At 45.0% G+C, this 27,765-nt stretch overlaps 1 protein-coding gene across 1 annotated transcript; it reads left to right on the forward strand.

The window, feature by feature from the left end:
* On the forward strand, positions 1–27,202 carry T265_13333 (hypothetical protein; the record flags this gene model as incomplete). The annotated part of the gene is made up of 8 exons (XM_009168407.1): positions 1–44; positions 2,752–3,093; positions 4,501–4,726; positions 6,606–6,763; positions 18,520–18,861; positions 21,492–21,717; positions 25,954–26,111; positions 26,976–27,202. 8 exons carry the CDS (start codon positions 12–14, stop codon positions 27,114–27,116), a joined length of 1,626 nt encoding a protein of 541 aa, XP_009166671.1.
* Positions 27,203–27,765: the final 563 nt, after the last annotated feature.

A 27,765-nucleotide genomic window follows, 5' to 3' on the forward strand; every position in this document is an offset into this window, starting at 1 on the left:
ATGGAGATATTATGCCCTCAAACGAATTGCAAACAAAATTGACGGTAATCATGACTATTATCGCAGATAGGGTGCAAACTTATTTGACCATAGAATTGTGTGCATATTAACATGTGTAGCCTAGGTTGGGCGTGCAATCGCCCAAAGGATTGTATAAAATCGAAGAAAAATCCTGAGGTTGTGATGAAAGCATCAGCCTTTAGGTACGGTTCTTGAGGCGTGGGGGATTGCAGGCTTCACTTTACCGCACCTGACGCGGAATTTGAAAGATAAGGAAGGTGCATCCTCCACGCCTTGAAACCCGTAGCATGAAGTTTCTCCCAAGTATGCTGCGGAAGTTCTCCTGTACACAGGAGAATGCCCTTTCGATGCCTTGCTGCAGTGCCACCCGAAGAAAGCTCGAAGGCTAGGATACTGCCAGGTGACCTACGCCTAGACAGGATGAGGAGAACAGGCTTGAAATGCGAACCGGTTTTGCTTCAAAAGAACTCGAGCGATACGCCATGGGCCTCGCTGCATTGAGGGAACTCCGACTGGTTGATCAAGGGAAGTTACCAGGGTCTGACTTTAGCTATTTCTTTTGCATGAATGGAGCAAAACAAGGAAGAGGACATGACCACAGGGTTCTATTCGCAGTCCCATACTACATGCCAAACTACACGAACTCGTCTATGGTGGCTATCCATTTCCGGCTACCGATGTTAAGGTTTACCACCTGCATCAGTGGGCATTCATCTCACAGTGTCACACTCAGATGAGGAAGATAGTAGGTTCTACCATCAGACTTCACACTTTGTTAGATCTGCACCTTCGAGTGACACCGTGCAGTTGGATAATTTCCGTCTTCAGGTTGGTGGACTCGGAAGTCTGGAGGAGAGTACTCAGTTTATCGGGAAGCAGATTAATGAACAACAATAGCTATAGGCTACTCACGGTTTGTGCCGCGTTGGAAGTTTCTATAGCACACATCCTTCAACGCGAGCACGTATCATTTACCACAGTCTTCCAGTCACCTGACCGGACATATCACTGTGCGTTCAAGGAACCTCTGTAATGTACTGATCATAAAAGTAGAGTGGAGCTTAGTGAAATACGTGCTAAATTACTTGTCGGACCTGAAAATCTGCAGTGCTGGGAAGCTCATTTATGTCGGGCTCAAGGAAACTGAAGAACTGACAAACTGCGGCCAAAGTACAGTATGTTCAGTTGAGAGAACAATTTTCAACAATAGCCAGTCGTTCAGGAGATATCTGTTTATATAGCTCAATATCCCCAAGATACAGTGTAGACTTGCTTGGCTGACTTACCTGGATTACATTTGGCCACAGATTAGATACAAAATTTGGAAAGCAGTGAGATTAAGGGACTTCCCCGCGGTGCTGTTAAAGCTGGCGGGAACAACGCTGCAGGACGAACTTCTTCATCTGCCATATGCAATTTTGGGGATGTAAGACGTTACACAAGGTTCTAACGATCCTTTTGTATAAATGAAAACACCGGTGGAACACGGACAACTACCACGGTGTCGATCTATGCAAAGCAAGATGGACTCTGGCTTGTATCCTGTTCAATCAACTGGTCATTGGTATTCGGGCAAAAAACTTTCCGGAAGGTTAATGCGGATTTTGAAGCAGTTGATGTGTTATCCTTGGCTTGGTTTTGGCGCGAAGCAAGATCAGTCGATGTTCCAAGAGAGGGACCAGTCGCCCCGTGGACTTTTTGTGAACATCACTAGAACCTTCGATCGTCTCACGAAAGCATGGTTCCAGACAAGTTCGTCAACCCAACCAGAGCTGCGATATAGGCGGGGTGTGGACCTAGGCGAACCTGTGCGTTCGAAATTGATACAGGGCTGAGATGGGGTGTTTTTGCCCAGTCTTTACTGTATAACCGTCTGTCCAAAGGTGCCTCATTGTTGCGCAGATGGTATTCTAATTCATTAGCACTTGTTTGATTTTTTATTTACTCCGAAGCGTCTCCTGGCCAAACCACAGCGGCGTGAGTCCAATGTCCGCATGCTGCGGCCTGCGGACGATTGCACTTTATTTTCATATTCTGAGGTGGAATTACAGAGATCGGCTATGGCTTTCGCTGAACCGTAAGTATTTCCAAGACATTATTCTTTTATTGACTGTCCCGACAAGCGGTTGTGAGATAATGTAGTGCGCGTATTTCTGCTGTCTTGGCACCACCTTATCCACAGACGCTCGATAAAAAATAGACGTAACAATTTCAAGGGCCAGCATGGCACTTTCCATGACGAAAAATGCTTCTGTAGCAATAGTCACAGATACCAAGAAAGTTGGATATCAGGTTGTTATGCCATACTTGGTTTAAGGCAACGAGATCTAGACGCTATGCGAATGAAGTGCTCGGGTTCGCGATCTGTTTCGCTTGTAGTGTCTGCACAGAACCCTTCGACGCACCCAATCCAGACCGCCAAAGTCCATCGGAGTGAATATTGTCGGAGTTAGATGCATTAGCCCAGCTGGTTATGTCACTTGAAACGAATGGTCCAAACTCTCATCCCAAGACACATTGACATTGGGCCGCTGAAGATTTGAGTCTGAAATCGTGGACTTGCGAAACATTGATCGGACCTTTGTCCGGAAGCAAGTGTGCTCCGGTTGAAACCAGCCATATACGTGCCATTGTGGCTACTTATTTGGTGCTACGTCCGTTGTGTTCAGTAATTAACAACCCTCATGATCAATGTTCACAACTCATCTGATGACGCAACATTTGTTTCAGATACCAACGCCGAGCCTAGCTTTCAATGTCGTGAGATGTGGCTGCCGCTTTGTTCGAAAATTTTCCTCCACACTGCAGTCCGAACAGCTGGTTCTAGTTGAATCCGCAGATTCCGGTATCCGTGTGTTAACTCTCAACAATGAAAAGCAGGCCAACTGTTTATCACTAGCAATGATACATGAACTTCATTCAGCTATTAAACAAGTGAAGGAAGTGAATGAAATACGTGCTGTGGTCATTCGTGGGGCTGGACGTTTTTTCTGTTGTGGTCACGACTTAGGCGAGTTTGTTGGGGATAACGATTCCAAATTACCGGCTACCGTATTCACCGCATGTGCCAACGTGAGTGCTCTAGTTTTACTTTTTGGTTCTGTGAAGTCGTCATATTTTGTGCTTGCGAGTAATATCGGCAGGAAATAGTAATAATAATAATAATCATTCTGCTGTGACACCCTTTCTGTGCCTGGCTGCTATGTCACCAAAAGGAAGCACGAAGGCTGGTGACTCCCCGGTTATTCCTCCACTTTTGCTTGCGTCTATATAGTTAGCTTAGTTTTACATTGTAGTTAATAACTGTCAACATGGTTGGTCATTTGAAGATTGGCTAGTACGTTGTCGTCTGATTATCTTACGCCTAGTTGATTCGTTGTGAACCACCGTATCAGCGAAATACACTCATGTGCGGGCGAATTTGGTTTTGCGAGAGGCCCACCTGGAACCCAACTGAATATCGTTTTTAAATTTTTCCAGGCAACCGAATATGCTGCACCAGGCCGCTTCATGTTTTAGTTGGTACAGTATTCGAGGATTGCGATACATGCATATACATAGTGCACCACTCATAGGATTGCTGAAAATTCTTCGACAGCCCATGACCGGTTTTGCCCTTCTTGGGGCTCATCAGGTTGGCTCAGTCCCCGAGTTTCCGTCAACCTTATGTTCTACTTGAGACCAATTTGCACGAAGTTAGCGAAAAACACTCATTTGCAAACGCACTTATGTTCTTTATTTCGATCGTTCCTTCTTGCCTTTCTTGTGCGTTGCGTTTCTGCCAGTGTTCCTGTTACTTGAGTAGTCGACCAAACACATATTTTTAGTAGACCCCATTACTGTTGCCTTACTATCCACCAGACGGCACGAATACCGAATTGCCACTAGACGACTTGATCACCTATACTTATGTGCGAAGATTGGGAACGGTAAATTCAGCCGAGACAATTTTCATATGCCAGCCCAATCATGAAATAAGAACGAACGTGAATTTATGGAGGCGTGATACTCAACTGAGAAAGCTATCAACGGGAATATTTAAACCGATTTAATCCATTGACCTGTCAAGAACAAAGAACTTCGGAGCATCCGAGCTAAAAAGTGCACAAGATGCCAGAGAAGTGGCCTTTAGAGGCCATCGAGAGTGTACAAAATTTTGAGTGAAATCAAGGCTAATGAAACGCATTCTCAAGCCGAAAATTACTCAGTAAGTTAGAAGATCTAACAGATGGACAAGCAAAAATCGCGCCGTACAAAAGGGTACCTTATGAACCTGTCATAAGCCGAAACACAACCAAAATAATAAATAGACTAATCGAATAGACAAAATAAACTACCAAAATAGATGCCTGATCGACCAGTCTCAAGAAGAATTTATCGTTATGCTCACTGATGAGTCTGTTCATTTTCACACAGGTTTTGTGGAATCTGACTTCCCGTTGCATATTTCTGTAGCCATAACTTGTCCGTCGCTTGCAGATGATGATCGATTTAGCCAACTTGCCAGTACCTTCTATCGCATCCGTGGGTGGTATTGCCTACGGTACTGGCTGTCAGCTTGTCGCCACCTGTGATATGGCTGTTGCCGGACAGTCTGCGAAATTTGTTGCTGCTCCGATAAGACTTGGCCTCTTCGGCAGCACTCCAGGTGTTGCACTTGTTCGTGCGATAGGAATGAGGGCGACCAAAGAACTTTTATTCACTGGTGAGTCAGACTTAATCCAGACCCTCGAAGCAGGAATTTGGATTTGATCTCCGTTTTGCGTCTTTTTGTTCAGTTTCAAGGGGTGGTAATCCTACCGCGAATATAGCATACCTATGGCCGTCCGATGATGTCAACATCGAGGTTTGCAACTTAGCCTAAATCAACGAAGCAGTCAAAAGTTGCTTCACTCTTTTTGGGGCTCGTCAGAAGTGCATGTACTGAGGTTAGATCCTGGAATCATGGTTTCGTTTTTCCTGGAAATGCACGTTTGACCCAACAAACTACCATGAAACGTCCGGAGGTGCGCAGTAAGACATTCCACTCTGTGAACTTTATGTCTGCTCCTTCGGTTGGCATGCTTCTTGTCGCGCAGTTGGGACAGCTTTTTACAATATAACTCCGCAGAGCCCGTGAATTTGGCATAAAACATTCTTGACCGGCCTGTAATAATAATAATAATTGTCCAGCTGTAGCACCCCTTCAGTGCCTAACTTCCATACCAATGTAAGGGTTGTGATAATGCTAGGTTGCCCAAGCCTATACAGTAGCAGTCGAGGTGCTGAGCTTGGGTTCGAACCACGGACTTTCTGGTTCGTACGCTGGCGCCTGAACCACTGAGCTACCTCTAACGCGCTGAGATTGGAGTTAAGACAACAAACATTATTATCGATGAATGGAAGGTGCGAAATTTTCTCCGTGTTATTCAGCCAGACCAAGGTTTCTGTTGCAAAAATATGCAGCTAAAGCTGTCCTGCGCTATATATATATATATCTATATATATATATATATAAATTCAAATCTCGGTTCGAGTTTAGGGCGGCGCGGCAATATTTTTTTCGGTCCCCACCAGTCCCAATGATAGGCCATCCATCTCACTACTGAAACCTTAATGTAACCCAAACTATAGGGAGCATCACGGCACGACGACAGGATAGTCCCCCAAGAATGACAACTTCCGGGTTCGTATCTTTGGTGGTTTGACCGAAAGTATAGGGAATAGTTGTGTTTGCTAGGGGCATTTCTTAGAGCTCAGTGTCGTATACTATAGTTAACTTTTGTTGTTTTGTTGCACACTTGCAAACTTGAAGTGCCTTCGTTTAGAATGGGACACAATATTCAGGAGTGACAGGCGGGGTTTTACTGGCCTTTTGTGAACAACCTTGCGGTGGCACTTACCTGCATACTGGGGCTGATACTTTGCATCCATAAGGTGCCAGTGACCGCCTTATCAATAACGGCATCCATTCCGAACGTTAGTACTCTACTGTCGTGATAATCATCACTGTGTAGTGGTCAATGACAGAGAAATCAGAGAAATCAGCATTATGAATTGCATGGTCGTTCAAGTATTCAGTTATACGTATATGGGGCGAGACGGCCCAGTTGGTTAGAGCGCGAATTTACTGACCGGAAGGTCCGTGGTTCGAATCCAACCTCCGCCACTCGACTTCCCCTGTCTAGGCTTGGGCAACCTGGCAGTATCCCAGCCCTCCTGCTTCCTTCGGGTGGCATGGCAGCTAGGCACCGGAAGGGTGCTACAGCTGAACGCTTTTTTGTATATAAGAATATATATATATTTTTGATACATCACTCGAGTACAGAGTTGACTGTTTTTCATAAATTGCATAATTCGTTAGTCAGTGCTTCGCCAACATTTCGTTCTCACAGAAACTCCGACGTAGATTGCCTCGTTCTCCGTGCTTCCTATTTCGCCTACTGTAGACAGCTGCCAGTTCAGGCTCTCATTAACTCTCGTACCGTAAGCAATCATAAAAGAAGTTTTCGATCAAATTATCTGATCGGTTGCACATTAGCTTTCACTTTCATTTGCTTCAATTCAAGTTTTATACGAGTTACTGGCTATATTTTCATTGCCAGGTTGTACCATTGATGCCGACCGAGCTTATGAGCTGAATCTCGTAAATCACGTCGTTTCGGATGACCATTTGTTGGAATACACATTGAACTTGGCCCAAGAAGTAGCGAAAAACAGCAAACCGGTGATGGAAATGGGCAAACGTGCCTTGCATGCTCAGGTGAGGGAAGCCGAGGTTCACCATTACTCATTTGTGGGGTCATTAAGAAAGAATATCTCCTCGGAATTACTTTATGAAACCCATATTCCACACTCACTCACTCACTCACTCACTCACTCACGTGCATCCAGTGGGCTGGCGTTGGTGTCCTGGTTTTTTGACGGATCGCTTGGAGAATAGGTAATGCCAAATGTGGTTCGCACAACCATGTATACAACTGCCTGTTACTCTTTGGTCGATATTATTCCTAAGTAGTAAAATTGGGTGGCGAACGGGAGAGCACCGTTCCATAGCTATCAGCATGTTGAACTAATGGGCCATACTTGTCAATTGAGGTGGGATAGCTAAACAGTCACGGTACGTGACCCAGTGACCCGCACTAATCATATGACGTGTTTGGGGCAGACAATAGCCAGTATGAGCTGAAAAAGGTTCGCTACTGGACTTTTCGTGGATCCGACATTCCGGAACACCATAAGTTGAAGCGGAACGGTTGTAGGCAAAATGGTGGTAAATCTACAGTTGGATCCATTGATGTCCGCTTTGAGTAAACCGACAGCCTGCAATAAAAAACCATTCAGCTGTAGGCCCCTTCCTGTGCCTAACTGCCATGTCACCAGAAGGAAGCACGAGGGCTGGGATACTCCCATGTTTTCCAAGCCCGAGGAAAGTCGATAGATAGGTCGGGTTCGAACCACGGACCTTCCGATCAGCAAATTCGCGCTTCAACCACTGAGCCATCTCGCAATAGTCATAAGCTGAGTCCAGATTACATTCCTATGCACCCTATGGATAGCATTGGCTTGATTGGTTTGCTCTATGCTATGCGTTATTGTTATATCTGACTGCTGTTCCCACTACAGTGACTGGTTCCAGAAAAGAACTCACCGACAAGGAACACAAAGCTTTACTGCAAAAAGCGAGTGTGCGCGAGTGCAAAAGTTACAACGGCCCCGCGCTATTCATAGGACACTTTCTGACATTGATCCAGGCTCTCTGATAGGCGTTTAGTAAACACTCATCAACATCGATCGTACTTTGAAATGCCTAAGCGCTGATCGCATTCGGTAGTGCTTCTGTGGAATGCCTAAACACATGAGGGTTTGCTGAATTGATTGAATGATTGACTGGCCTGAATACTTGCCGGCTTTCCTATTGGTGGAGTTTTAGGGTTTCAGTAGGTTCCGGCCGTTCTGGGGTTACTTTCAGGAATCTGACCTCCCTGCTAGTTAGGTCACCACTGCACCCATTGAAAGGCTACCCAAAGTTTAAACGTAATGGTGTCTGTTTCGCGTTATTCTGCCACTTACGTTCTGGAGATACCCAGCCCAGTTCACGCCCATACGGCCTCCATGTTAGCCATGGTTTGTTCATTTTCGGTCAATATGGCAGTGGGTTTGGAATTTCACTTTCAGCATCATCACTTGGTTTGCTGTCTGGCGCCATTAGAGGGTCAAAAAAGGTATGAAAAGGCTGCTGCATCCACGTATGCCCTTTAGTGTCAATAAGTCAAAAACGGCCTGCGTAAAAGTGGTTGCAGTCGCCACCGATCCAGAGAGTTCTCTGGTGGCATTCAAAGACCTCCAGAAGGCCTATGTTTCTTACACGGCCCCCCGGTTCGAAGATATCGGTCGCTGAATCGACGGATACCAGATCATATCTTCCACTTTGGCGTCTCAGTTTCCTATTTCACAAGACCTATGTCCGTGACTTCCAGACTTTCGACAACCATGTCTAGATATCGTCACTTCTGTCCGTTAGGGTAACATTTGTTATTCATTTGTCCAGGATTCTCTCCTTATACTGGTATACCCAAGTTGTATAATGGTTCTGTCACAGTGCACTTGCCGAAAACTTGTCTAGCACGTTCATTTCAGCTGATACATGGGACCCGCTTCAAGCACACTGCATGCACAAGCTATCCAAGTATCGGAAGTCACGATAACACATGGTTATTGTTTCATTGCCGTGCAACAGGACAAACGAACCCATTGTTTTGTCAACACAGAGGGCTGTTTTTTAATACCCGTTTCTAAAACTTGCCAAAAGGTTCACCAGACTCGACAACACGCAATCTTGATCGACGGTCCACATTCAAACTATAGGGCAGTGTGACGTCAAGGTAGCATTAGTCTGCATAGCATTTCGTGAGATCCATCCGGGTTTTGATGAGCAAATGAATTATGGGGACTCTATATAGCGGACGTCGGTCTTGTGCGTGTTGATGCTCAGACTGTGCAGCATTCAGTCTTCTCCGCTAGTTCATACGTGCTGACAAGCAATGCGTAGTTCTTCACAAACATTACAGTGTGAACTCTGTTCTGGTGGACAAGATCGTGCTGATGTTGAACAAACACCCATTGATCTGATATCTGGCTTACACATCTCTCCCAAAGCCCCTTCTAAAACTCTCATTCGATTATGGGGATGTCGAATAACGTTCGCATGCCTTGGTGAGCAGTCACCTGCGACCAAAAGATATCACCCTGATGTGGTTGTTCGATTTGAGTGCTCTAATGATCCTGCGGGTTATACTGGATGGAACTCTTTTCTACAAGGTATCACTCTACGATTAGGGTTGAAGGAGAACAATTAGAGGAAGAGCGACGATCTCCCTATTATGAAGCGGTCTGGGGGTGAAGTCGTACTTTCCTATACAATCGGATTATAAAAGCGTTAGGTGTTTCCCCAGAGCAACCTCCATACCCATATTCATGAATACAACGATACTGCCTTTGCCCACTGACTGTTGGGTTAGGAGATGTAGGCTCCAAAAAACCTCACGCATCAGTCAACCAATGGTTAACCGTGATTGCCGGCGAATCACCCAACACATTCGAAATACAAAAATCACCAAGTGCCCGATTTGTCCCCAACTGCATCGTCATGTGTAGTAGCATTAAGAGTGGAAAAGCTAAGGCTCACATGCAATGACCCGTGATGTCTATGGTTTGGGTCAGGACTAGATTTCAATAAGTGGTCGTCTTTGGGTTGTGCAGCTGTCTGATTAAGTTGAGATCTTTACGGGTCAGTGCCGTAAAAACGGTTTATTTGTCATATAGGCATACGCCCCGACTGACTGCAGTTTTATCGTGGGCTGTCACGACTGCTTTGGTCATCAAGAAAAATTAATGCTATCATCCTGGCAGATAAGGTGAACGCTCAAGTTGGACGACTAACCCGAATCAAACACATTCAGATGGTAGATTCGAAGTAGGTGCTCAGCGTCTTCTGGACAATCGAGAGCGACCTCTTCATTCGTGTGCTCACACTCATTTGTTCCTGGCAGGAACGAATGTCCAATACCCACTCACACTTAGTAACTTGGAGGCCACGATCCATTCATGGAGTCAGATTATGTCGCCGTTAGTTGCAGATGGAGAGCATCAACTGTAAATTGTTGTTTACAGCTTGACTCCGATCACGGCATTGTGCGGGCTTGGTTGCTACGGTGCCAGTACATAGACTCACCTGGCTTATGCGGCCATTAGTCACCGATGGAGGGCCTCAGTTAAGGCATGTCGTCTCTTCTGGTGTACGCAGCTCGACTTTGATCATGCCGTTGGGCGGGCTCGATTGTCACTCTACATTCCGCTTGGCGAATTGACGCCGTTACCTCATCAACTTCGGCGAGTTTGAGTAGCTCAGCACTATTGAGCTGATCTAGCTGGAAAGCTACCGGAAGCATATAGTCACGCTGATAACGAAAACTGGTTAAAGATATAATGAAATTAATTGGAAGAAACTATACTATCCAAGCCTTTCAACTCGATCGAATGAACTTTGGATATCGTCGGATTAGCAGATGTAATTGTTGCCGGAAATGCGGTGCCAGCAATTAATGACCACGATGGGGCGCGTAAACCCCTCAAACGCTTGGTGATGAAGCGCTTGAAGAATGGTGGAGAACGCCGTTGGACTGCAAGGGATGGACAAAACATTCGCTGCAGGTAACAACCGTGCTCCGGTTCTACTGGTTGGACCAACCAGACGAAGGGAGACAGATTTCAGCAAAACTATATACGAAAAAGACAAGAGCAATTCCTTTCCAAAGCCGTTTTCTTGAGCAGTGGGATGAACACTGTAAAGAGCGGCTCAACTGGCCTTCAGCGAAACTTCTGGAAGAATAAAACAGGTCCGAATAGAATATGGGTATCATCCCACCGTCAACAACAGGAATCCAACGTGACAAGGCACCCGGCCCGATTGGTCTGCACCTCACGTTTTTAAAAAAATTTGGTAGAGACCTGGTGATCAGTCTGGCGACCCTACTGCAGAATGGAGCGGAGTGGAATGGAGTGCCTCCACCGTGATTCCAGTTCTCAGTGAATGTCAGAATGTCATCCAAAAGCCATCGTGACATCACCGGTAGCCGTAGCATCTAAGATGCCCTCTGGCCTTATTTTGTGCAGCTTGATAGATTATCAACAGAAGGAAGCGCGTGAGAATCAAGCTGCGTTTCACCCTGGCCGAAGGCAATCGGCCATACCTTGAGACAGCGTCGCAGTCAAATGGTTTCATTGCAAATTTATATCCATTATATAAGGGCACTGCATGTGAATTACTTTGGGTTTCGAGAGCGAAGAGTTTAGGAATTGCTTGCAGACGCTGGGTATCAGACGGCTAAGGACTGCACCATACCACCCTCAAACAAATGGCTGAACTGAACGATCAAGGAGTGGCTGGTGGCCAAACGAGGTGACTGGGAAATGAACTTGCCAATGTTGTTAACTCATCGTGTTTCCACACAGTCAACCACAGGCAAGCCCCCGTTTATGCTGATGTACGGTCGACATCCGCGCCTTCCGGTTGATCAGGAAATTGGGTTGTGGCAACACGCTTGTCTCCGGAGGAGCTGGAGGAAGAAAGAAGGAGAGCTCGAGAAAATTTGACCGCCGTTCAGGAAAGGACTAAACAGAAAACGGCAAGTAGAAAGGTCCGAACGTTCCCCATAGGCACGAAGGTCAAGTGGAAGGATCACCAGAATCCTGGAAGGAGTGGACTGGGGTCGCGGAAGCTAGGCAGTCGATGGCAAGGGCCGTTTGTCGTTACCGACCGCCGGGGGAACGTCTATACCATTCAAGATGGTTGGGGATCGAAAGTAGTGAATGGGACGCCGCTTCGCAAGTGGCATGATACACCCGAAGAGTGGCCGAGTAGACCCGCTGCCGAAGCCGATCTGACGGAGGCAAATGAAAATCGATGGCATGCGAACGACCTTTAAAGGGTGAAGGTGTGTAACCGTGATATTATTGATGGGGAGGCATGCGAGTAGCATGTTTTGTTCTTGTAAATTCGCTTTGCGTCTCTTGGAAAGGGAGATCTGTTTCGGGTTTTGTGGAGTCGCTTTGTAGCATTTGCTTGTATTTGAGAAGTGAATGATTGGAGTTAGTGAATATCCAGGAAAGTTCAAAAAGATGCGTTCAGGAGAAGATGGATGTCCAGTTTTTGTAAACAAGATGCAACTGAGAGTTTTGCTTCCCTGTCCAGTAGTCTTTAACTGGTCAGTTGGTATTTTCTAATGAAATACTCCTCAACAAAGGCCTTCTTCCTTTCATCCATATATAGAAGGCTTTCGCCTTACTTCACTATGTCGAGGGGTTTTAGATGAGGTTGCTCCCCCTCAACTTTCCTCTTAAACTTTTTTTACTGATGTGCTACTTGAAACTTCTCTGCCTGTCTGTGAACCTCAGGGGATCGAAATGCACCCAGGACTTTTCCTCACAGATGTTGAATTGACGGACGATATTTCTATCTTTGATTCAGGTCCTTGGAAGTTGGAAGCTGCATTAAATGACCAAAATTTTGATAATAAAATACCGAATAAATACTTCTGTCCCACGGTTCGCTACGCACTTCGCACCTACAAATGTAATGTGCTACCTCAAGTCCGACTGGGATTGCACCCAAGCCTCGTGGTTGCAGATCAGCCGGTCGATGTATACCTGGTCAGTTGTATAACTTCTCGTGAATTGGCTGCAGACGAGTTTACTTCACAGTCGGGAAGGTTGCCTACTTCTGATAGCTGTGGCGCCGGCGTGATATCGGTTCAGATGAAAGAAGCTATCAGCGTTTGACCATCGGCGTCTCCAACCATTAACCAGGTCTTGTAGGAAAGTCGGATTAGCAATTCAGAGGTATGCCAAATGGATTTAGGAATAAGGAACTCGGAAGGTGGATGTGTTACTTATGTTTCGTAGGTTACACTGGTAAGGACATGTGCTCTACAAGCCAGAGTACTGTCCGCCTCGCAGAGCTGTTTTCGGCCAGCTCTGTGTTGAGTGAAACCGACCGAAAGATGGACAGTGTATGGCCTAGCAACGAAGTATGAAAACATCAACCAGTAAACCCAGTCGGGACAACAGCTTTAGCCTCCGTGGAAAGGGACCCCGGGACTAAAATCACTAATAGCCAATAACACTGGTTGACGGAAACTCGGGAACTATGCCTAGCTGATGAGCCCTAAGAAAAGCGAAGCCGGTCGTGGGCTGTCGAATAATTTTCAGCAACCATATGAGTAATGCATTACGTCTATACTAACGAGCAAACTTAGTCGGGTTGACATTGGCCGCCTCCCTGTGTTGGGATCCGGGGACTTAGTTTATTGGTGTCTAATAAGACGGCCTGAAATAACTCTGTCATGCAGTCATTGGCGTTTCAGCATAATAACTATCGCCTTCAGTGTGTAGTTGTGCCGTTTTCGTTTCATTCATGTAACTAAATCGATTCAACACGATTATATGATGCCATCACTTACAGTGCTGGGATACATCTGCCCTGTTCTATTTTTCGATGTCCGAAGCTGTGGAAGTTGGAACCAACGTACACTTGACACATGGCTTTTATATGATCAGCTGACCTGAATGGAACGAGACTGGATAGTCTACTTCAACTGGAACTCCTAGAATACGTCACAGTAACAGCTCGGTTGGGACAGTTTTGTTTGCAGCTTGGCACGCACTACTGATAAAGCTGATAAGGCGTACCCCTAGGTTTTGGTTTCATACGAGTTCGTAGCATATCTTCCCGAAATCGGTCTAACCAACAGTGGTCAGGGAATCTGAATATAGATGGTCTTTGGCTAGATGTGGCTAGTCTCGAAGACAGCCGCCCGGGACCTTACTTTTTAGGGTGGGCATCTGGGAAAAGTCACACACGTGTAAACCATTTCTCGAGTACAGACACGTCACAAGCGATTGATCTTCTCTAGGCAAGCACTTAGTCTAGAGGGTGGGAACGTTCGAATGCTGTTGCACCCAGGTGAGACCGACCGCCCTCTCAAGCGTGTCACTATAGTTGCAATGGGACCAAAGAGTTGCAGATTCGACGTTCCTGGTCAAAACGCCATTCGTTCATCAAGCAGTTCCCGAGAAGCTGGTTCTTGATACATGTTCTTCAGCTCTCATATTTAGCGAAGAGAAAGGGATCGTGATATTATCTCCTACCTTCTCAAGGAATTTGTGAAACCAAGCCCTCGGAATTGAATAGTCGAAGGAAAATTTCCGTTATCAACAAATGTGACAAGACAATGTTCATCAGAATACGATAAATTCAAGTTCGGAAAATTCACAGCCTCCTGAGAGGATTATGTACGGTTAGTCGAGATTGTCGCCTACAGCTAGGCGATCTCAGACACCATCTTGTCGGTATGCTGAACGCCACTGCTAACCGTCTGCTCAGTTTGTGCGCTGCTCACTCACTTGCTGTCACGTGGTTTCCTCCAAGAGCTACACATCGCTACTTGGATATTCTGACATACCAGTCACTAGTACCTACCTATGCTATCATTCGCCAGTGACACATCTTGGAGCTGTGCATCGTATGAATTGTTTGGGAAGCTGATGTTGCACCCTTCGTCAGCTCGGTCCCATCCGAGCACACGAAGCTTGATGTAATATATTTGGAAATCCGAAAATCAATTTAGTCTATCAATGTTAACTGCCCTTTGCTTTGACAGACAACCCAGCTAACTCACTGGTAGAAATGAGACACCAAACGCCGACGACAACCGTTAAACAGAACATGCACGCCCTGACTAGTTTGATGGCATGAGAAAAGAACAACTAGTCACTGAAAACAACAAGGTTCTTGCCACTCCTCTTTTCCACTCGGGCAGCGAGGCAAAGATGCAGACTAGATGGTCAGTACTGTCTAATCTCGTCTGGACAAGTGTTGAAGACAGAGGAATGCACTGTTCGATAGTGTAATCTCGCTTTCATCGTCGGTGTTGCTGCCTAAAATAACGACAACAACAGAATGAATTCACGGTTCCACGAAAACCACCTGTCGATGAAGCACTAAGCCACCTGAAACATCCTTATTGGTACATGTCGCCTCTTAATTGGTATAAACAGTTGCATTATGACCACGTTAGAATCACCTGTAGGTGTTAAATCATTGCATATTTCATAAATGTTTAATGAGCTCTTATGTAAATGTGGCTTCTCCATCTATTTCATAGGCTGACTTGGATCTCAGCGAAGCGTACAATGTCGCTAATCAAGTAATGCTGAATAATCTGCGGCTGAAAGATACCCAGATGGGCATTCAAGCTTTTCTGAACAAACAACCGATTCCAGATTGGACTCATGAGGACGACTAATGTCCTTTTTTCATGCTACATATTTTGAATGCGTTTTTTCCGGATTGTCGTGGACACCGTTTAACCAAGCTGTTTCATTACCCATGACAATTCTCTTCCTGTTAGTCATTATTATCTTTATTTTTTGAACTCCTTTTCAACCAATGTGTACGCTTTCGCTACAGTACTGTCTTTCCTCTCCCTCGGCTTTTCGGGTCTAATTTCGTCACTTCGTTAAGTATTCATGACCGACAAAGTTACATCAGTAGTCTCGAAAAACTCCGTCTTTTGTACATTCTAGCATATTCCATGCTCACCTCTGATGTATCCAATCGAGCAGACTAGAGGGCATTGGAGCCCCGACAGGTTTAACCATTGTTAACTGGTTGGTCAAATATGGTCACGCGTATGCGACTCCAGATCCTACAGCCATTCAGGTGCGCTCCTGAAACATGGGTATTTCCCTCGAGTCGTCGTATGAGGCCGAATACACAACCCCGAGTCAGCTGTATACTAAAGAGCAATTGGTTCGAAGATTGTGACCAGGTCCGGAAATCAGGCCGCTTGATGACGAATTGCGATTGAGGTTTCAGGAAGACAACTACAATTCCTGCGGAGCACTACAGACTGCACAAAAAGCTCTTATTTTGGATAGCCACGGATCCCTAGCTCATGCGAATTTACGTTTCCCGCTCTCCGAATGGGGTCTTTTTTGTTTTTAAAAGGCTGTGAAGAGATTACTCACGTAAGACGCCTAAATTACTCTACCGTTTTGTGCACATGAAAATCCTAAGTTTGGCCTTCATTTTTTTCAGAGCTTCGTGACTATTCTCATTTCTTACTGCTGGAAGCTCTTGATAGGATACGCACACTCCGTAACGTTGTTTGGCTATTTCAGCCCTGGGTATCAATATCGAGTTGTCCTTTAACAAATGTATCAATTGTCTTGCTCACTGTGTCAATTTGCATCTCCATTTAACATGTATCACTAATGGACCCAAAGATAACTTCTGTTCTAAACAGTGTCTTCTTCTTTGACGCATGCGCTTGCTTTGATTACGGTTTTATTATGGTTTACTGATTATAGTTTTACTGTCAGTATCCGCAATCAATAGGTCACGCGCCAGAGTCACAGAGGGTCGTTTATTTGCTTAACCTTGTTTGGAGCTTTTGCGTTACATAATTCATTGTTTCTGTGTTGCGGTCCTGCCTTCACCTAAGTGAATAATCACTGAGACGACCAGATTCACATAGTGCAAACGAAACGACCAGGACTGAGAATATGGAGCACTGCACTTCACTTATCCAGTGCTAAGCAGCCAGTGTTATGATCTTCTCATAAGGAACCACTTATACTGGAATTTAGTGTAATTACCAAGATCCTTGTGTGACTGGCTGTAGTGGATCTGTTGGACATCCAGGCACACCCTGGTGTGGTAGGCCAACACCGAGTCTTTTTCCCGTTTTATCCTCTCTTTCATTATGTAATTTTACCCAAGTAAATTAGGATAATTTTACGGAAAGTAGACAAGCGACCTATTCGGTTTTGTGGACCGCGGCCGTTCATCCATTATCGAATGTGAACAAGTTCATAAATGAATAGGTTGATTGCTTTGAGATACAATTTTTTTCATTCTGTGCTTCAACCCCCGGCGAATTTGCTCGTCCGCATTGCTTGTGCTGCCAGCCACTGCGGGTGTTTTCAAGGAAGTGACCAATTGCTGTGGTTCGAAATGTGGTTTGTTGGACAGGTTGTAACCGATGAACAATAAGCTTTATGGGTCTTCACTGTCTGCTCCATTGGGACTTCGAAAGAAGATGGTGAAGATAGAACCATGGTGAATCGCTTAATTTCGGTGTTTCTATGTGCTAAAGGGTTGTAATCGTTTGAGGCCGTGCAATCCACTAAGGTCTGACATTTTGAACTGACAAGGCGTGTGAGCCTCCCCAGCAGCTAGTGAAACACATGCGACAACTGCACATGAGCGAAAAATTAATCGTAGTTCGAAAGCAGTCTTTTTTTACCCGTAGGGTTTCGATAATACCTACAAAAACTTTCTGGGAAAGTTGTGACGCTGTTCCGGTGCAACTTTCTTCGGATAAGCGAGCTTGTACAACTATTTTCTGTTTTAGGCTGTCAATTGCAGAATCAGGTTCATGTTGATGGTCTTTCATGGCAACCCCTTGAGTCCGGTATTTCGAATGGCAGGAGATAGCCGCAGAAGTACGTTTGCTCTTGTTCGCCAAGGCAGAAAGATTCTGAATGAGAGGTCGCTGCAACTTTCTTGTTGGGAGTATTCGCTCACTGTGGAAGAAATTAATCAACGAACCAAAGAAAGGCAGTGTTAATTGGTGTAATGGACGGAGTGGTTCTTATATCAAAGGGCTATAAGATGTCCCGGTGAACTTAGTTGACAGTTCATCGGACGAATTTTTGTCCAGAACCAGTTGCGACTTTGCGGAGTGATTCAGGAAGCTCCGTCAACCGAACTGTAGTACAGTGGGCGGGGATAATGATACAACTTCTGGCAGTTGTCGTCTAATCCACGTGCGTGGCAAATTGAATCGGGTTACAGGGAAGTTATGGATGATGTGGATAGTGTTGAGTCAGTTGACGCGGCAACCTTGATTAATCTATCAGAGTCCATAAGATGAGCTGCCATCACACAAAGTAGTACTGAAGTCAGTTGCTATTGCCCACTTGTTCGGCGGTCAGACATTTCCATCAGGCATACGGTGCTTGTAGAAGCATGAAAGAATAAAAGCTTGCAATCCAATTTTGCTGTTTATTGTTTTCGATGTCGCGTTCAACCAGGGCTAAAATTTAGCGGGTTTTGTGTGTTTCTTACAGGCAGTTGCAACTCTAGTGGACGTAATTCCTGACTGCTTTTGAGAGGTGGCTGCTAACGTAGTAAGAGTTAGACTCAGATTGGTCCTGACTATTCTCGAGTTCAAACTGGTGGCATAGATGGTTATACCAGGAAGCATTGAAAACTCCAAGTTGTGCAAAGCACTCCTGGAGAAATGATATTTTGTCCAGAAATCTGGTTAGACATTCCAAGTCCTTGTTCCCTACTCTAGACTTGTTCCTGTGGTTGGTCTTTGTTTGACGGATCACTAGAAAACCGTTAAGTCGTATAGGTACAAATCAGACGGCTGTTCGATTCTTTTTCAGATTTCAACAAGGCGAGTTGCTGTCCCTCTTGGACGATGTGGCTTTGGCTTGTTCCGGCACTTATCCTCTACAACACAACCTACACATTTAGTTTTGACTGAAGCTATGGATGCGGGTGTCCATGTGCTCACGCTAAACAACGAGAAGCGTGCCAATTGCTTGTCACTAGCCATGATACGTGAACTTCACGCAGCCATTAAACGAGTGAAAGAAATGCCTGAAGTGCGTGTTGTCGTCATCCGTGGGTCTGGACGGTTTTTCTCCGCCGGGCATGACCTGAAAGAACTGATGCAAGATAAAGGTTCCGGTAAATGGGCTGAAGTCTTCTCCGCTTGTTCCAACGTAGGTGTTCACACCGTTGCTGATTCTTCATGCCAGTTTGTTTTGTATTCGATTCATAGGCCCAGAGGGTTGTTTTTGGCTCCGAAATTTAATCCCTGTGCTGCCAATTGAAAGCCAGGGGTTTTCTCTACTACTTGTCTAGATTAATTCGTATGTGCGTTAGAATCGATCTCCGAAAAGGTTAACAACAGGTTTGTATTGAATTTGCACGTTTGCATTTTTCATTTATGTAGCTCAATGTAGCTCACGATTTATCTCACTTATTTTACCGTTTGCATCCGATTGAACGTTTGATTCTTTTCGGTCGATCGACATTTACACTGTTATTGCAATACCTAAATGTTTTATCTACCTTACACGACGATCTAGATACCTGAGTCCTCGGGGTCGCCAAAGATCCGTTTAATCTACCAAATTACGTTTGAACTCTCGTTCGACCCTCGTACGACTGTTATCCTCGCTTCGCTGAATCAACTTCCGATCGTTTTCCACGTGTTCCGACGTTAAGTTCAGGTCGCCTGTGATTGTAGCATCGCTTTCTGTTTTGCGTATCTGGATGAGCTACCCATAGACACGACTTATTACGCATCACGTGGCTGTTCAGATGGAAATCAAACGGTTTCGGGGATATTGGAAGGTTCATGAGTTCAGCATTGCATTTCAGGCTTCCACAATCGCCTTCATTCCTCGCATTACTGTCCCTCTGGAGATTTTCGTACCCTTGTATGTACTTACACAATACAGACAATGTTTCCCAATGGGGAGTGGAAAACCCATTTGAAATTACACCCCCTGTTTTTAAGAGCATTTCCCCTGCAACCACAAAAATGCTCTTTTGAGTTGTTCTTCCGTGGTTGTCTCTAGAATCCTAGGCAGGCATTCGTCTCTGATGATAACGAAAGTTGTGCTACTACGAGTCCCCTGTAGGCCAAGACAATACCAGTCGACCAAATAAGCTCGGACGTCGGCAGTATACATTCGTGATCAAAGGCTTTCAGCTTACTTTCCATTCCCATCGTAGCCTTTTAATGTGAACGTGATTGCATCCGTCAAGATGATCCGTTTCGCCTGAGCTCTGCGTTCAGCCAGTGAAATGGGCTTAGCATAAGGTCTATTCGCTCATCATATTGAAGGGGATACAACTTTTAGGATAATTCAGAGGTAGGCTGAAATAATTTAGTGAGACACGTCTCGATGAGATGTTTGGGACAAGAAGAATCGTTCCCAATGGAATGGATGTTAGCGGGCTGTTATCAAAATGACGAACGTTTTGCTTTTCCCGGATATATGTGTGTGGTCTTTTGGCGCTCGTCGTACGGGAACCGACGCCAACGGGGTACCAGCCATTGCATGCCCAATTCCTATCGGTTTCACGACAGGTGGATGTGGTGATACCGGTGAAAATTGAATACAGTATTGCGAAAACCGATGGTGGAATACTTGCTGGTGGTAACTGATCACAATACTTCGTTTATCAAGTAGGGTTGTCAGTGTTTTGTGGAATCTGACGGTGTTCAACAGTTGGGCAATCAAGCTTATATTCTTACATAAGGCAGGAACGATGGTTATGGTTGATCAGGTTCTAGTAGCAGTTTACGCCAATGCATTTTACCTCAGGAACCAGTGGACATAGGAATCTAAACATTCCTGACAGAGCAATCGTTGATACTTCAGCTCTACATGAGGATCTATCTTCCAACCGAAGTTTATGCTTATTGTATCAGCTGGGACTCACTTTATCTCAAAAAGGAACTCCATCCTTTTCCTTCCACAGATAGGTGAACAAGCTGTGCAAAAGTTAAACGAAACTTTGTCTTGAGCTGAATTTCCTGTATACGAAGTAAGGTATACAAGAAAACTTGATTTTCATGACATCCGCCTGCAGTTTGACCACATTTTAATCCCGGACCAGCAATGGGTCTCGTGTATATAGTCTGCAGTAACGTTTTCATTGTGCAATCCGCCAGGCGTCTTGTAAGTGACAGGTTGCATATGAATGAGATGTTTTGTGTCAAACTTTCTGTCTCAGTGAATTCTTCCTAGGTCCTAATAAGTCTGTTTCTGCGGCGCTGCGCTATGGCACACCAAAAACCTAACTAACATGTGTCACGAAGTCCGGAAAATCGGTAGATCTGTCCTGTTTTCCGGATCAGATTTGACTACTATCGAAATAGCCAGTGTGTTCTGAGAAGGGTGGAAATTTGTTTTTTTTTCACGCCGTCAGAATACAAGCTGTATTGATGAAGTCACCCTATAAACTTGTCGATTTTAAAAAATCCTTAAGTAACTTGAATAAGGTTGATTACCTGCTTAACCCATTTAGTCGTCAGCATGTACATGCTCTCTGTATGGCTAGAAACATAGTTGCTTTCCCACTTCAATATTTGGACGACCAACAAGTCGCTGGTCGTCTTGTACCTTGTCCCGGTCCCACTAACCGCCTCGGGGATGTCGCAAGCTGAAACTTAGGGTTTGCATGCTGCAGCTCAGCGTATTATTCTGACAAACTGAATTTTAACCTGGTTGATTTTCTTATTCCGGTTATCGGCTTTCAGCTGTAGGTTCCAGTATCATGAATTTTCTCGTACTTATTCAACTGTTACCCTTTCCCTAATTCTCAATGCTTCTAGATGATGGTGGATTTGGCGAAGTTGCGTGTTCCGTCGATCGCAGCAGTTTCTGGTCCTGCGCATGCTGCCGGATGTCAATTGGTCGCCACATGTGACATGGCTGTTGCCGGTACTTCAGCAACGTTCGCAACTCCTGGCATTAAAATCGGTCTGTTTTGTAGCACACCAGCTGTTGCTCTAATTCGTGCCATAGGAATGCGCCCAGCCAAGGAACTCTTATTCACCGGTAAGTTCGGTGAATTCGCATCGACTTTTATTACTCATAGACTAACTTATCCAGTGGCTTTTGAGAGTAGTCACTCTGTATCGCCCCACAGTTGGTTAACGAATCACACCACCATTTACTTTTCGCCTCAAGGCCTCATGTTGAAAAATCCCGGTGTAAATGACATCTATGCAGCGACTCCTGTTATAACCCATATCAAATAGGAGGGGGAAATTGGTCTGCAATCGACGCGTACGGTGTGCGAATAAAAAAACGAAAAAGCTATAACATGTTCAACGTTAACACTGCTTTATGCAAATACATCTGTCAGGTGGTAAGCGAACAAAGGAATAGAGGGGTCGAAAGTAGGCCATCTATTAGCGCGCGGACGTGCAGCTTCTGACTCTTCTATTAATCATTCGAAAGGTCCAGCTCAGTAAACTTTTTTTTATTTTAGGAGGTTGGATGGCGTATTACTTTAGCTCACTGTATCCAGGTACCGAGTTTGCCATGGAATATGTTCGCCTGTTCCATCGATTTTCAGGTCCAAGTACATTCATTTCTATACTGGAATGTTGTTCACTTTTTCGGTGACGAATTCTATTATGGTGCAAACGGTATGTGGTTGTGAGCCACACGAAGCCGACGGGGTTTCATGCTGCATTCAGATCCTTCATGTTGGCCGTGACTTATCGTCTAATATCTTCGTCGTCCAGCACACTAAAATACGAGTCATTCGGTGGGCAATTCAAAGTGTTGTTTGCGTTTAGAAGGGGGATAAAGCATCTGTCTGTTCCAGAGGAGCTTGGTAAACAATCGGTGGATTTATTGCTGGGCAACGTTTCGCTTTTGACACAAAACTTCGTCAGGCCAAATGAGTAAGTAAGTAGGTTGTTTGGGTTCTACGGCAGTCAGGGAACCAATCCGTGAGATTCCTTATGACTAGTGACGTGATCAGTGCTGGGTGTTCAGTCTGATGGCCAACATGTACATGGAAGACTTCGAACAGAAAGCTTTAAACGGATTCGAGTGTCCACCAAGGGTGTTCTGGCGTTACGTAGATGACACGTTCGTTGTGATAAAGTGGGATAAGGTGAACGAATTCTTTCAACATCTGAACACACTGGACCATCACATTAAGTTTAGCATGGAGCTAGAATCCACATCGGGTACACTAGCTTTCCGTGACTGCATGACAAACAAGAGTGGTGGGAAATTAAAAAACCACTGTATGTCGGAAACCAACAGGTGGCGGTGCGGTCTTAAACTACTCCTCTGCACATCCAAAAGCAGTATATGCTAGCATAGCCTCAGCAATGTTTAGGAGAGTGATAGCACTGTGTACAGAGGAGGTGGACCGAAGAGCGGCACAACTTGAGGTGGAAAAGCGACTTCAAGATAGCGGATACCCAGTGGGTCTAATTAAGCGGCAACTAAGGCGGATATCGGTGCCAACACCATGGCCCAACAAGGAGTGGATCGGAGCAGCGGTCATTCCATACAAAGCGGAACATCTGAAGTCATTAGAAGGGTACTGAATAGGGCTAACATTAGAGTAGCTTTCCAGAAGGGGAAAACTTTACGTTCGGTGTTGGTGCATTTGAAGGATCGCCTTCTTGTAAAGGTTTATATAGGTCAAACAGCTGGGGAATTGCACACCAGGATCGGTGAGCATAAGCGTTCCATTAACAGTCCACCGAGAAACGCAGAGGCAGGCGTTAGTCAAAGATTCAGCAATGGCATGGCATGCTCTAGACACTGGGCGTAAGATAGATTTAGAAAATGTGGACATCGTGAGACGGGGTTTAAGATTCACACCACAGCGACCGGTGGCCGAGGCGGTGGAAATCGCCAAGCATCCGAGTGTGAATAGAATAGAGGGGGTAGAACTTTTAAACGTGTGGAGTGCGGTCCCAGATCAGCCGAGATGACACGAGGCGGTGTGCAATTATCAGCGAAATCGCCTGGGTCTAAAAGTACGAAATCCAGGTAGAGTTAGATCCAATTAACCACCCCATCCCCAAACCATCGTCCCAGCACCCTTGGACGAACACAGGTGAACGAAATCTGTGAACCACCCCAAGTGGAATTTTCCATTAAGGTGTCCTAGACTGAAGAAGCAAGGACGAAAAAATCTGGGTTCATCATAAAGACGAACCCCCCTAACCAATCTATCGTAAATCTTAGTCATCCCCACTAATCAACAAACAGGAACATCAGACTGAACACCCAGCACTGATCACGTCACTAGTCATAAGGAATCTCACGGATTGATTCCCTGACTGCCATAGAACCCAAACAACCTGCTTACTTACTCACTTGGCCTGACGAAGCTTTTGTGTCAAAAGCGAAACGTTGCCCAGCAATAAATCCACCGATTGTTTACCAAACTCCTCTGAAACGATGACTTCCCAATCGGTCCAAAACATTTTCCAGTTGATTGAAAACATCTGTCTGTTCATTCGGATTAGTTTTTCACGATCGGTCTACTTCATGGGCATGCTACTCAGTCGAATGGTAATCATGATTGTGGTAATGGTAGGTCACTGACTCGTTTTGCTTCGGTTGACTGTGCATCCAGCTGCAGATAAGTAAAGGTAATAAACGTGAATACCCGACGTACTTTCGAAACTGGTGTGGAATCAATTCGCATTGTTCCAAGTCAGTTTTAGTTAACCCAGTTACAAGGTTCAATCGGGTTAGCAGTCGGCCAAACCAACGCACACTTGATCTGACTTGCTAGCCGGATGTTGAGGATTTGCTTCAGTGTGGTAAATAACTGGGGTGCATGTGCACCTCACGTGAACTCGTAAAGCTATCTGTGGCCGGTATTTTCAAAGGAGTGCTGAGAAGTTCTCGGTATAACGTAGAAGGAATAGACGTAGGTCATTCTACATATCCACATCGCATTTCGAAGCATTTTGGCGTATACCGTCCGTTCTGCACCGGTTCTGCAGAACGGTGCTATCTCGTAGCCATGTATGCCGATGGAACCCACAGTTGAGATTCCAAAACTGGATAAAACTAGCTTAAGTTTACTGACACTTTCACGCATAATGGACCAATCATAGTAACAGTACCGATTTGAAAATAGAACCAACAGTTTACGTTGTTTTGCTATGAAAAAGACTTATCCGCATTAGAACGGGTAATATTTGCGTGTAGCCCGGGGTGATTTTCGAGTCGCGATAGTCCACTGTACGTGTAGACTAGCGATCGAAGAGTGCGCGAACCCCAGCGCACGTGATAGACGAGTGTATCCGCGGAAAATACCATGTGAAAAGTCATTTGATTCCATTGTCCATACTGCAACCCTTAGAATGCTAGTTGTTGACAGCGCTACACCATTGGAAATGTCTCATGACCTCTTTTACACTTAACCAAACGGTTTTCTCTTTACGTTTGAAGGATAGAAAAATTCCACTTCTCATGACACCATCGCCTATGGAACTGAGCCTTTCAGTTGTATTACCAGCCATGTGGTAGCTTCGATTGATCAACTGGCCTCATAATATTTCGAAACGTTTTTATCGTTGACCAGAAAATCTCCGCTTTGGCGGCGTTTCGTGGCTTATATAGTGGTTTTCCATGCTAAACGTACGCTATGGGACTACTAACCTGTTAATTGTGTAGCATCTGGAATGCATACCAGGGGTAGTCGATAAAATTAGACATTCCAGTTCACCATGTCTAAACAGAAATCGATAAATATGCTAAGTGATGTTCATTAATGATTACAGGTTTTTCCTGCTCGTGAATAGTAGGTCTTAATATTTCAAAACGTCTTAACCCTCTTGGCGTTTTACCCATCGATTCAGTGGAAAGTAATCGGGAGGGTCTGGTCCCTTGAGCGTGGGCCTCTCAGTTTAGAAGGGGCGAAATGTGAAACCACTGCGCCACAGTTCCCCAAGTGGTCAACTGATTGATAGCCCTTTCACTGATTTGCAATGGCTTTCACAGTCTGGCCTCCCAAGAGTAGTTTGAAAGCATCGTGTAACAGTGCAGTTGGTCTATGCAATACACATTATTTGGCCAAGGGGAATGAGAAACTCAGAATGCATGTTTAAACAGACGTTTGCCTTGGACTGCGAAAACTGTGGAATGAAGGATAGTTGCATAAGTCTGATGGAAATCTGTTACGGCGGATTACGAATTCTCCGGTTTCACTATTACTTGTTGTCGAGTTCGCAGTTCAGTTAATTTGTTTTTCGTGATAACCTGAATGGATTTTCAACTTCTTTATTGATTCTGTCAAAGGACGCGCAATAAGCGCCACGAGAGCCTACGAACTCGGGCTTGTGAACCGCGTTGTTCCAGATGAGCAGGTGCTTGATTCCGCGTTGGAGTTGGCCCGGGAAGTCGCACAGCACAGTCGACCAGTGTTAATAATGGGCAAACAGGCCCTTAATGCCCAGGTGAGGCGAATTTCGATACATCCAATTAGTAGTTGCATGTGTCAGCAACCTTCACCAAATATATGTACAGCATTGGTAGAATGTGACATGTTTAAGTGGATCTACCATTAGCTTACCTCCGTGCCTCGCTTTTCGTTGAAAAACGCTGCTAAATCAGGTGGTGTATCAAGGACAAATATCGAGCCAGTGTAAAAAATGCGAATTTGAAAGGAGATTTTGTTTGTATGGGTCAGTTGGACAAGTTAGTCACCGTCTCAATAGAAAGTTTTTTCAAGCGGTCATACAGTGTCCGGTTTTTGGAACTGCTTGTTTCGGTTCAGTTAATCATTTTCAAAGCGTTTATCAAGGGTACCTTGGTTCCAGCCACTATGGTTCGGGTCACCCAAAGATGGGAAAATCGCACTAGACAGGTGTAAAAGTGGGGTACCGGTGGAGCTTGGTAAACTTATGACACTCCCCAGACCGAGGTAGGCGGTTTGTTTGCAGTAGCGTGCCTTGAGCCTCTGACTCAAAAGCCCACCTCACAAAACAGCTGGTAGCAGGATTTACTTGATTGGGGACTTTGTGCGAAGTTAGCGACCCAGTATTCTGACCCTGTTTGACACAAATAACTAGGATTCTTTAAAAGCCTTAGTTCTCAATAAAATTTGATTTCGCGGCTTGTGTGGAATCGAGACTAGAAAGGAAGTTTTCTCCGGTGTTTTCCGACTAGAGTTGAGGTCATTCAATCTACCACGAACTGTTTGCATCCTGGAAGTTATTTCGTTTCTATGTTTATCATATTTTCCGCATATCAATCGTTGCTTGATTGTAAAAAGCCGCCTAGACAGACCTCTCGTATGTTTCGTCTTGCTTCCGCTGTAGGCCTCGTTGGATATTGAGGAATCGTATGATCTTGCCACTCAGGTGATGTTAGAAAATTTGGAACTGAGTGATGCACAGAAAGGCATTCAGGCTTTCCTAAACAAAGAACCAATGCCTCAATGGACCCACAAAAAGGACTAGTCATTTCATAATCTTCCCTGCGATTTTTCAATAGTTTTATATCTTATCTTGATCGGCCTTTCAATAAATTTTTCTATAAATTGTATGACACCCGTCTTCCTCTTGTCTGCAACTCGACTGAGCGTAATATTTTCTGCCTGGAATTCCTGAGATGGGGTGATATGACCTTTTGGGAAAATATCTAGTCAGATCTTCATGGCATCCACAGTTTAGCTCACAGCTCACTGGACACAAGAGATTAAAGCTTCATCTGCTTTTGAGTTCCCGCCACAAAGGTGGTCAAATTTCGGTTTCCTGTACTCAAGACTACGGGTGGAGCTACCATCGTGAATGTGTAAATCACCGGTGAATCGCTTTATGGTAAATTTGCGGCCTAACCGTCATTTGGAGTAAACCACAATCAAGGCGAAAATGGAGGGATAACGGCTAGTGACGTGACGGAACAGAGATCTTCAGTGAGAAATGGAATGATGAGATGTACAGTTCAGCATAACAATTGAGAAGTCAGTCAGTCCTGTCGAGGAGGTACAAAGGTGTCGGCGTACGTCGGTACGTCAGTTTCATATACGGAAACGGGTGCACAAAGCACTATCCGATATATTCTTGTAGCAAAGAAGCGGAATGCACAGTTCGAATGTCACTACAAGTG

The sequence above is a fragment of the Opisthorchis viverrini genome, assembly GCF_000715545.1.
Source record: "Opisthorchis viverrini unplaced genomic scaffold opera_v5_56, whole genome shotgun sequence".
Classification (NCBI taxonomy): domain Eukaryota; kingdom Metazoa; phylum Platyhelminthes; class Trematoda; order Opisthorchiida; family Opisthorchiidae; genus Opisthorchis; species Opisthorchis viverrini.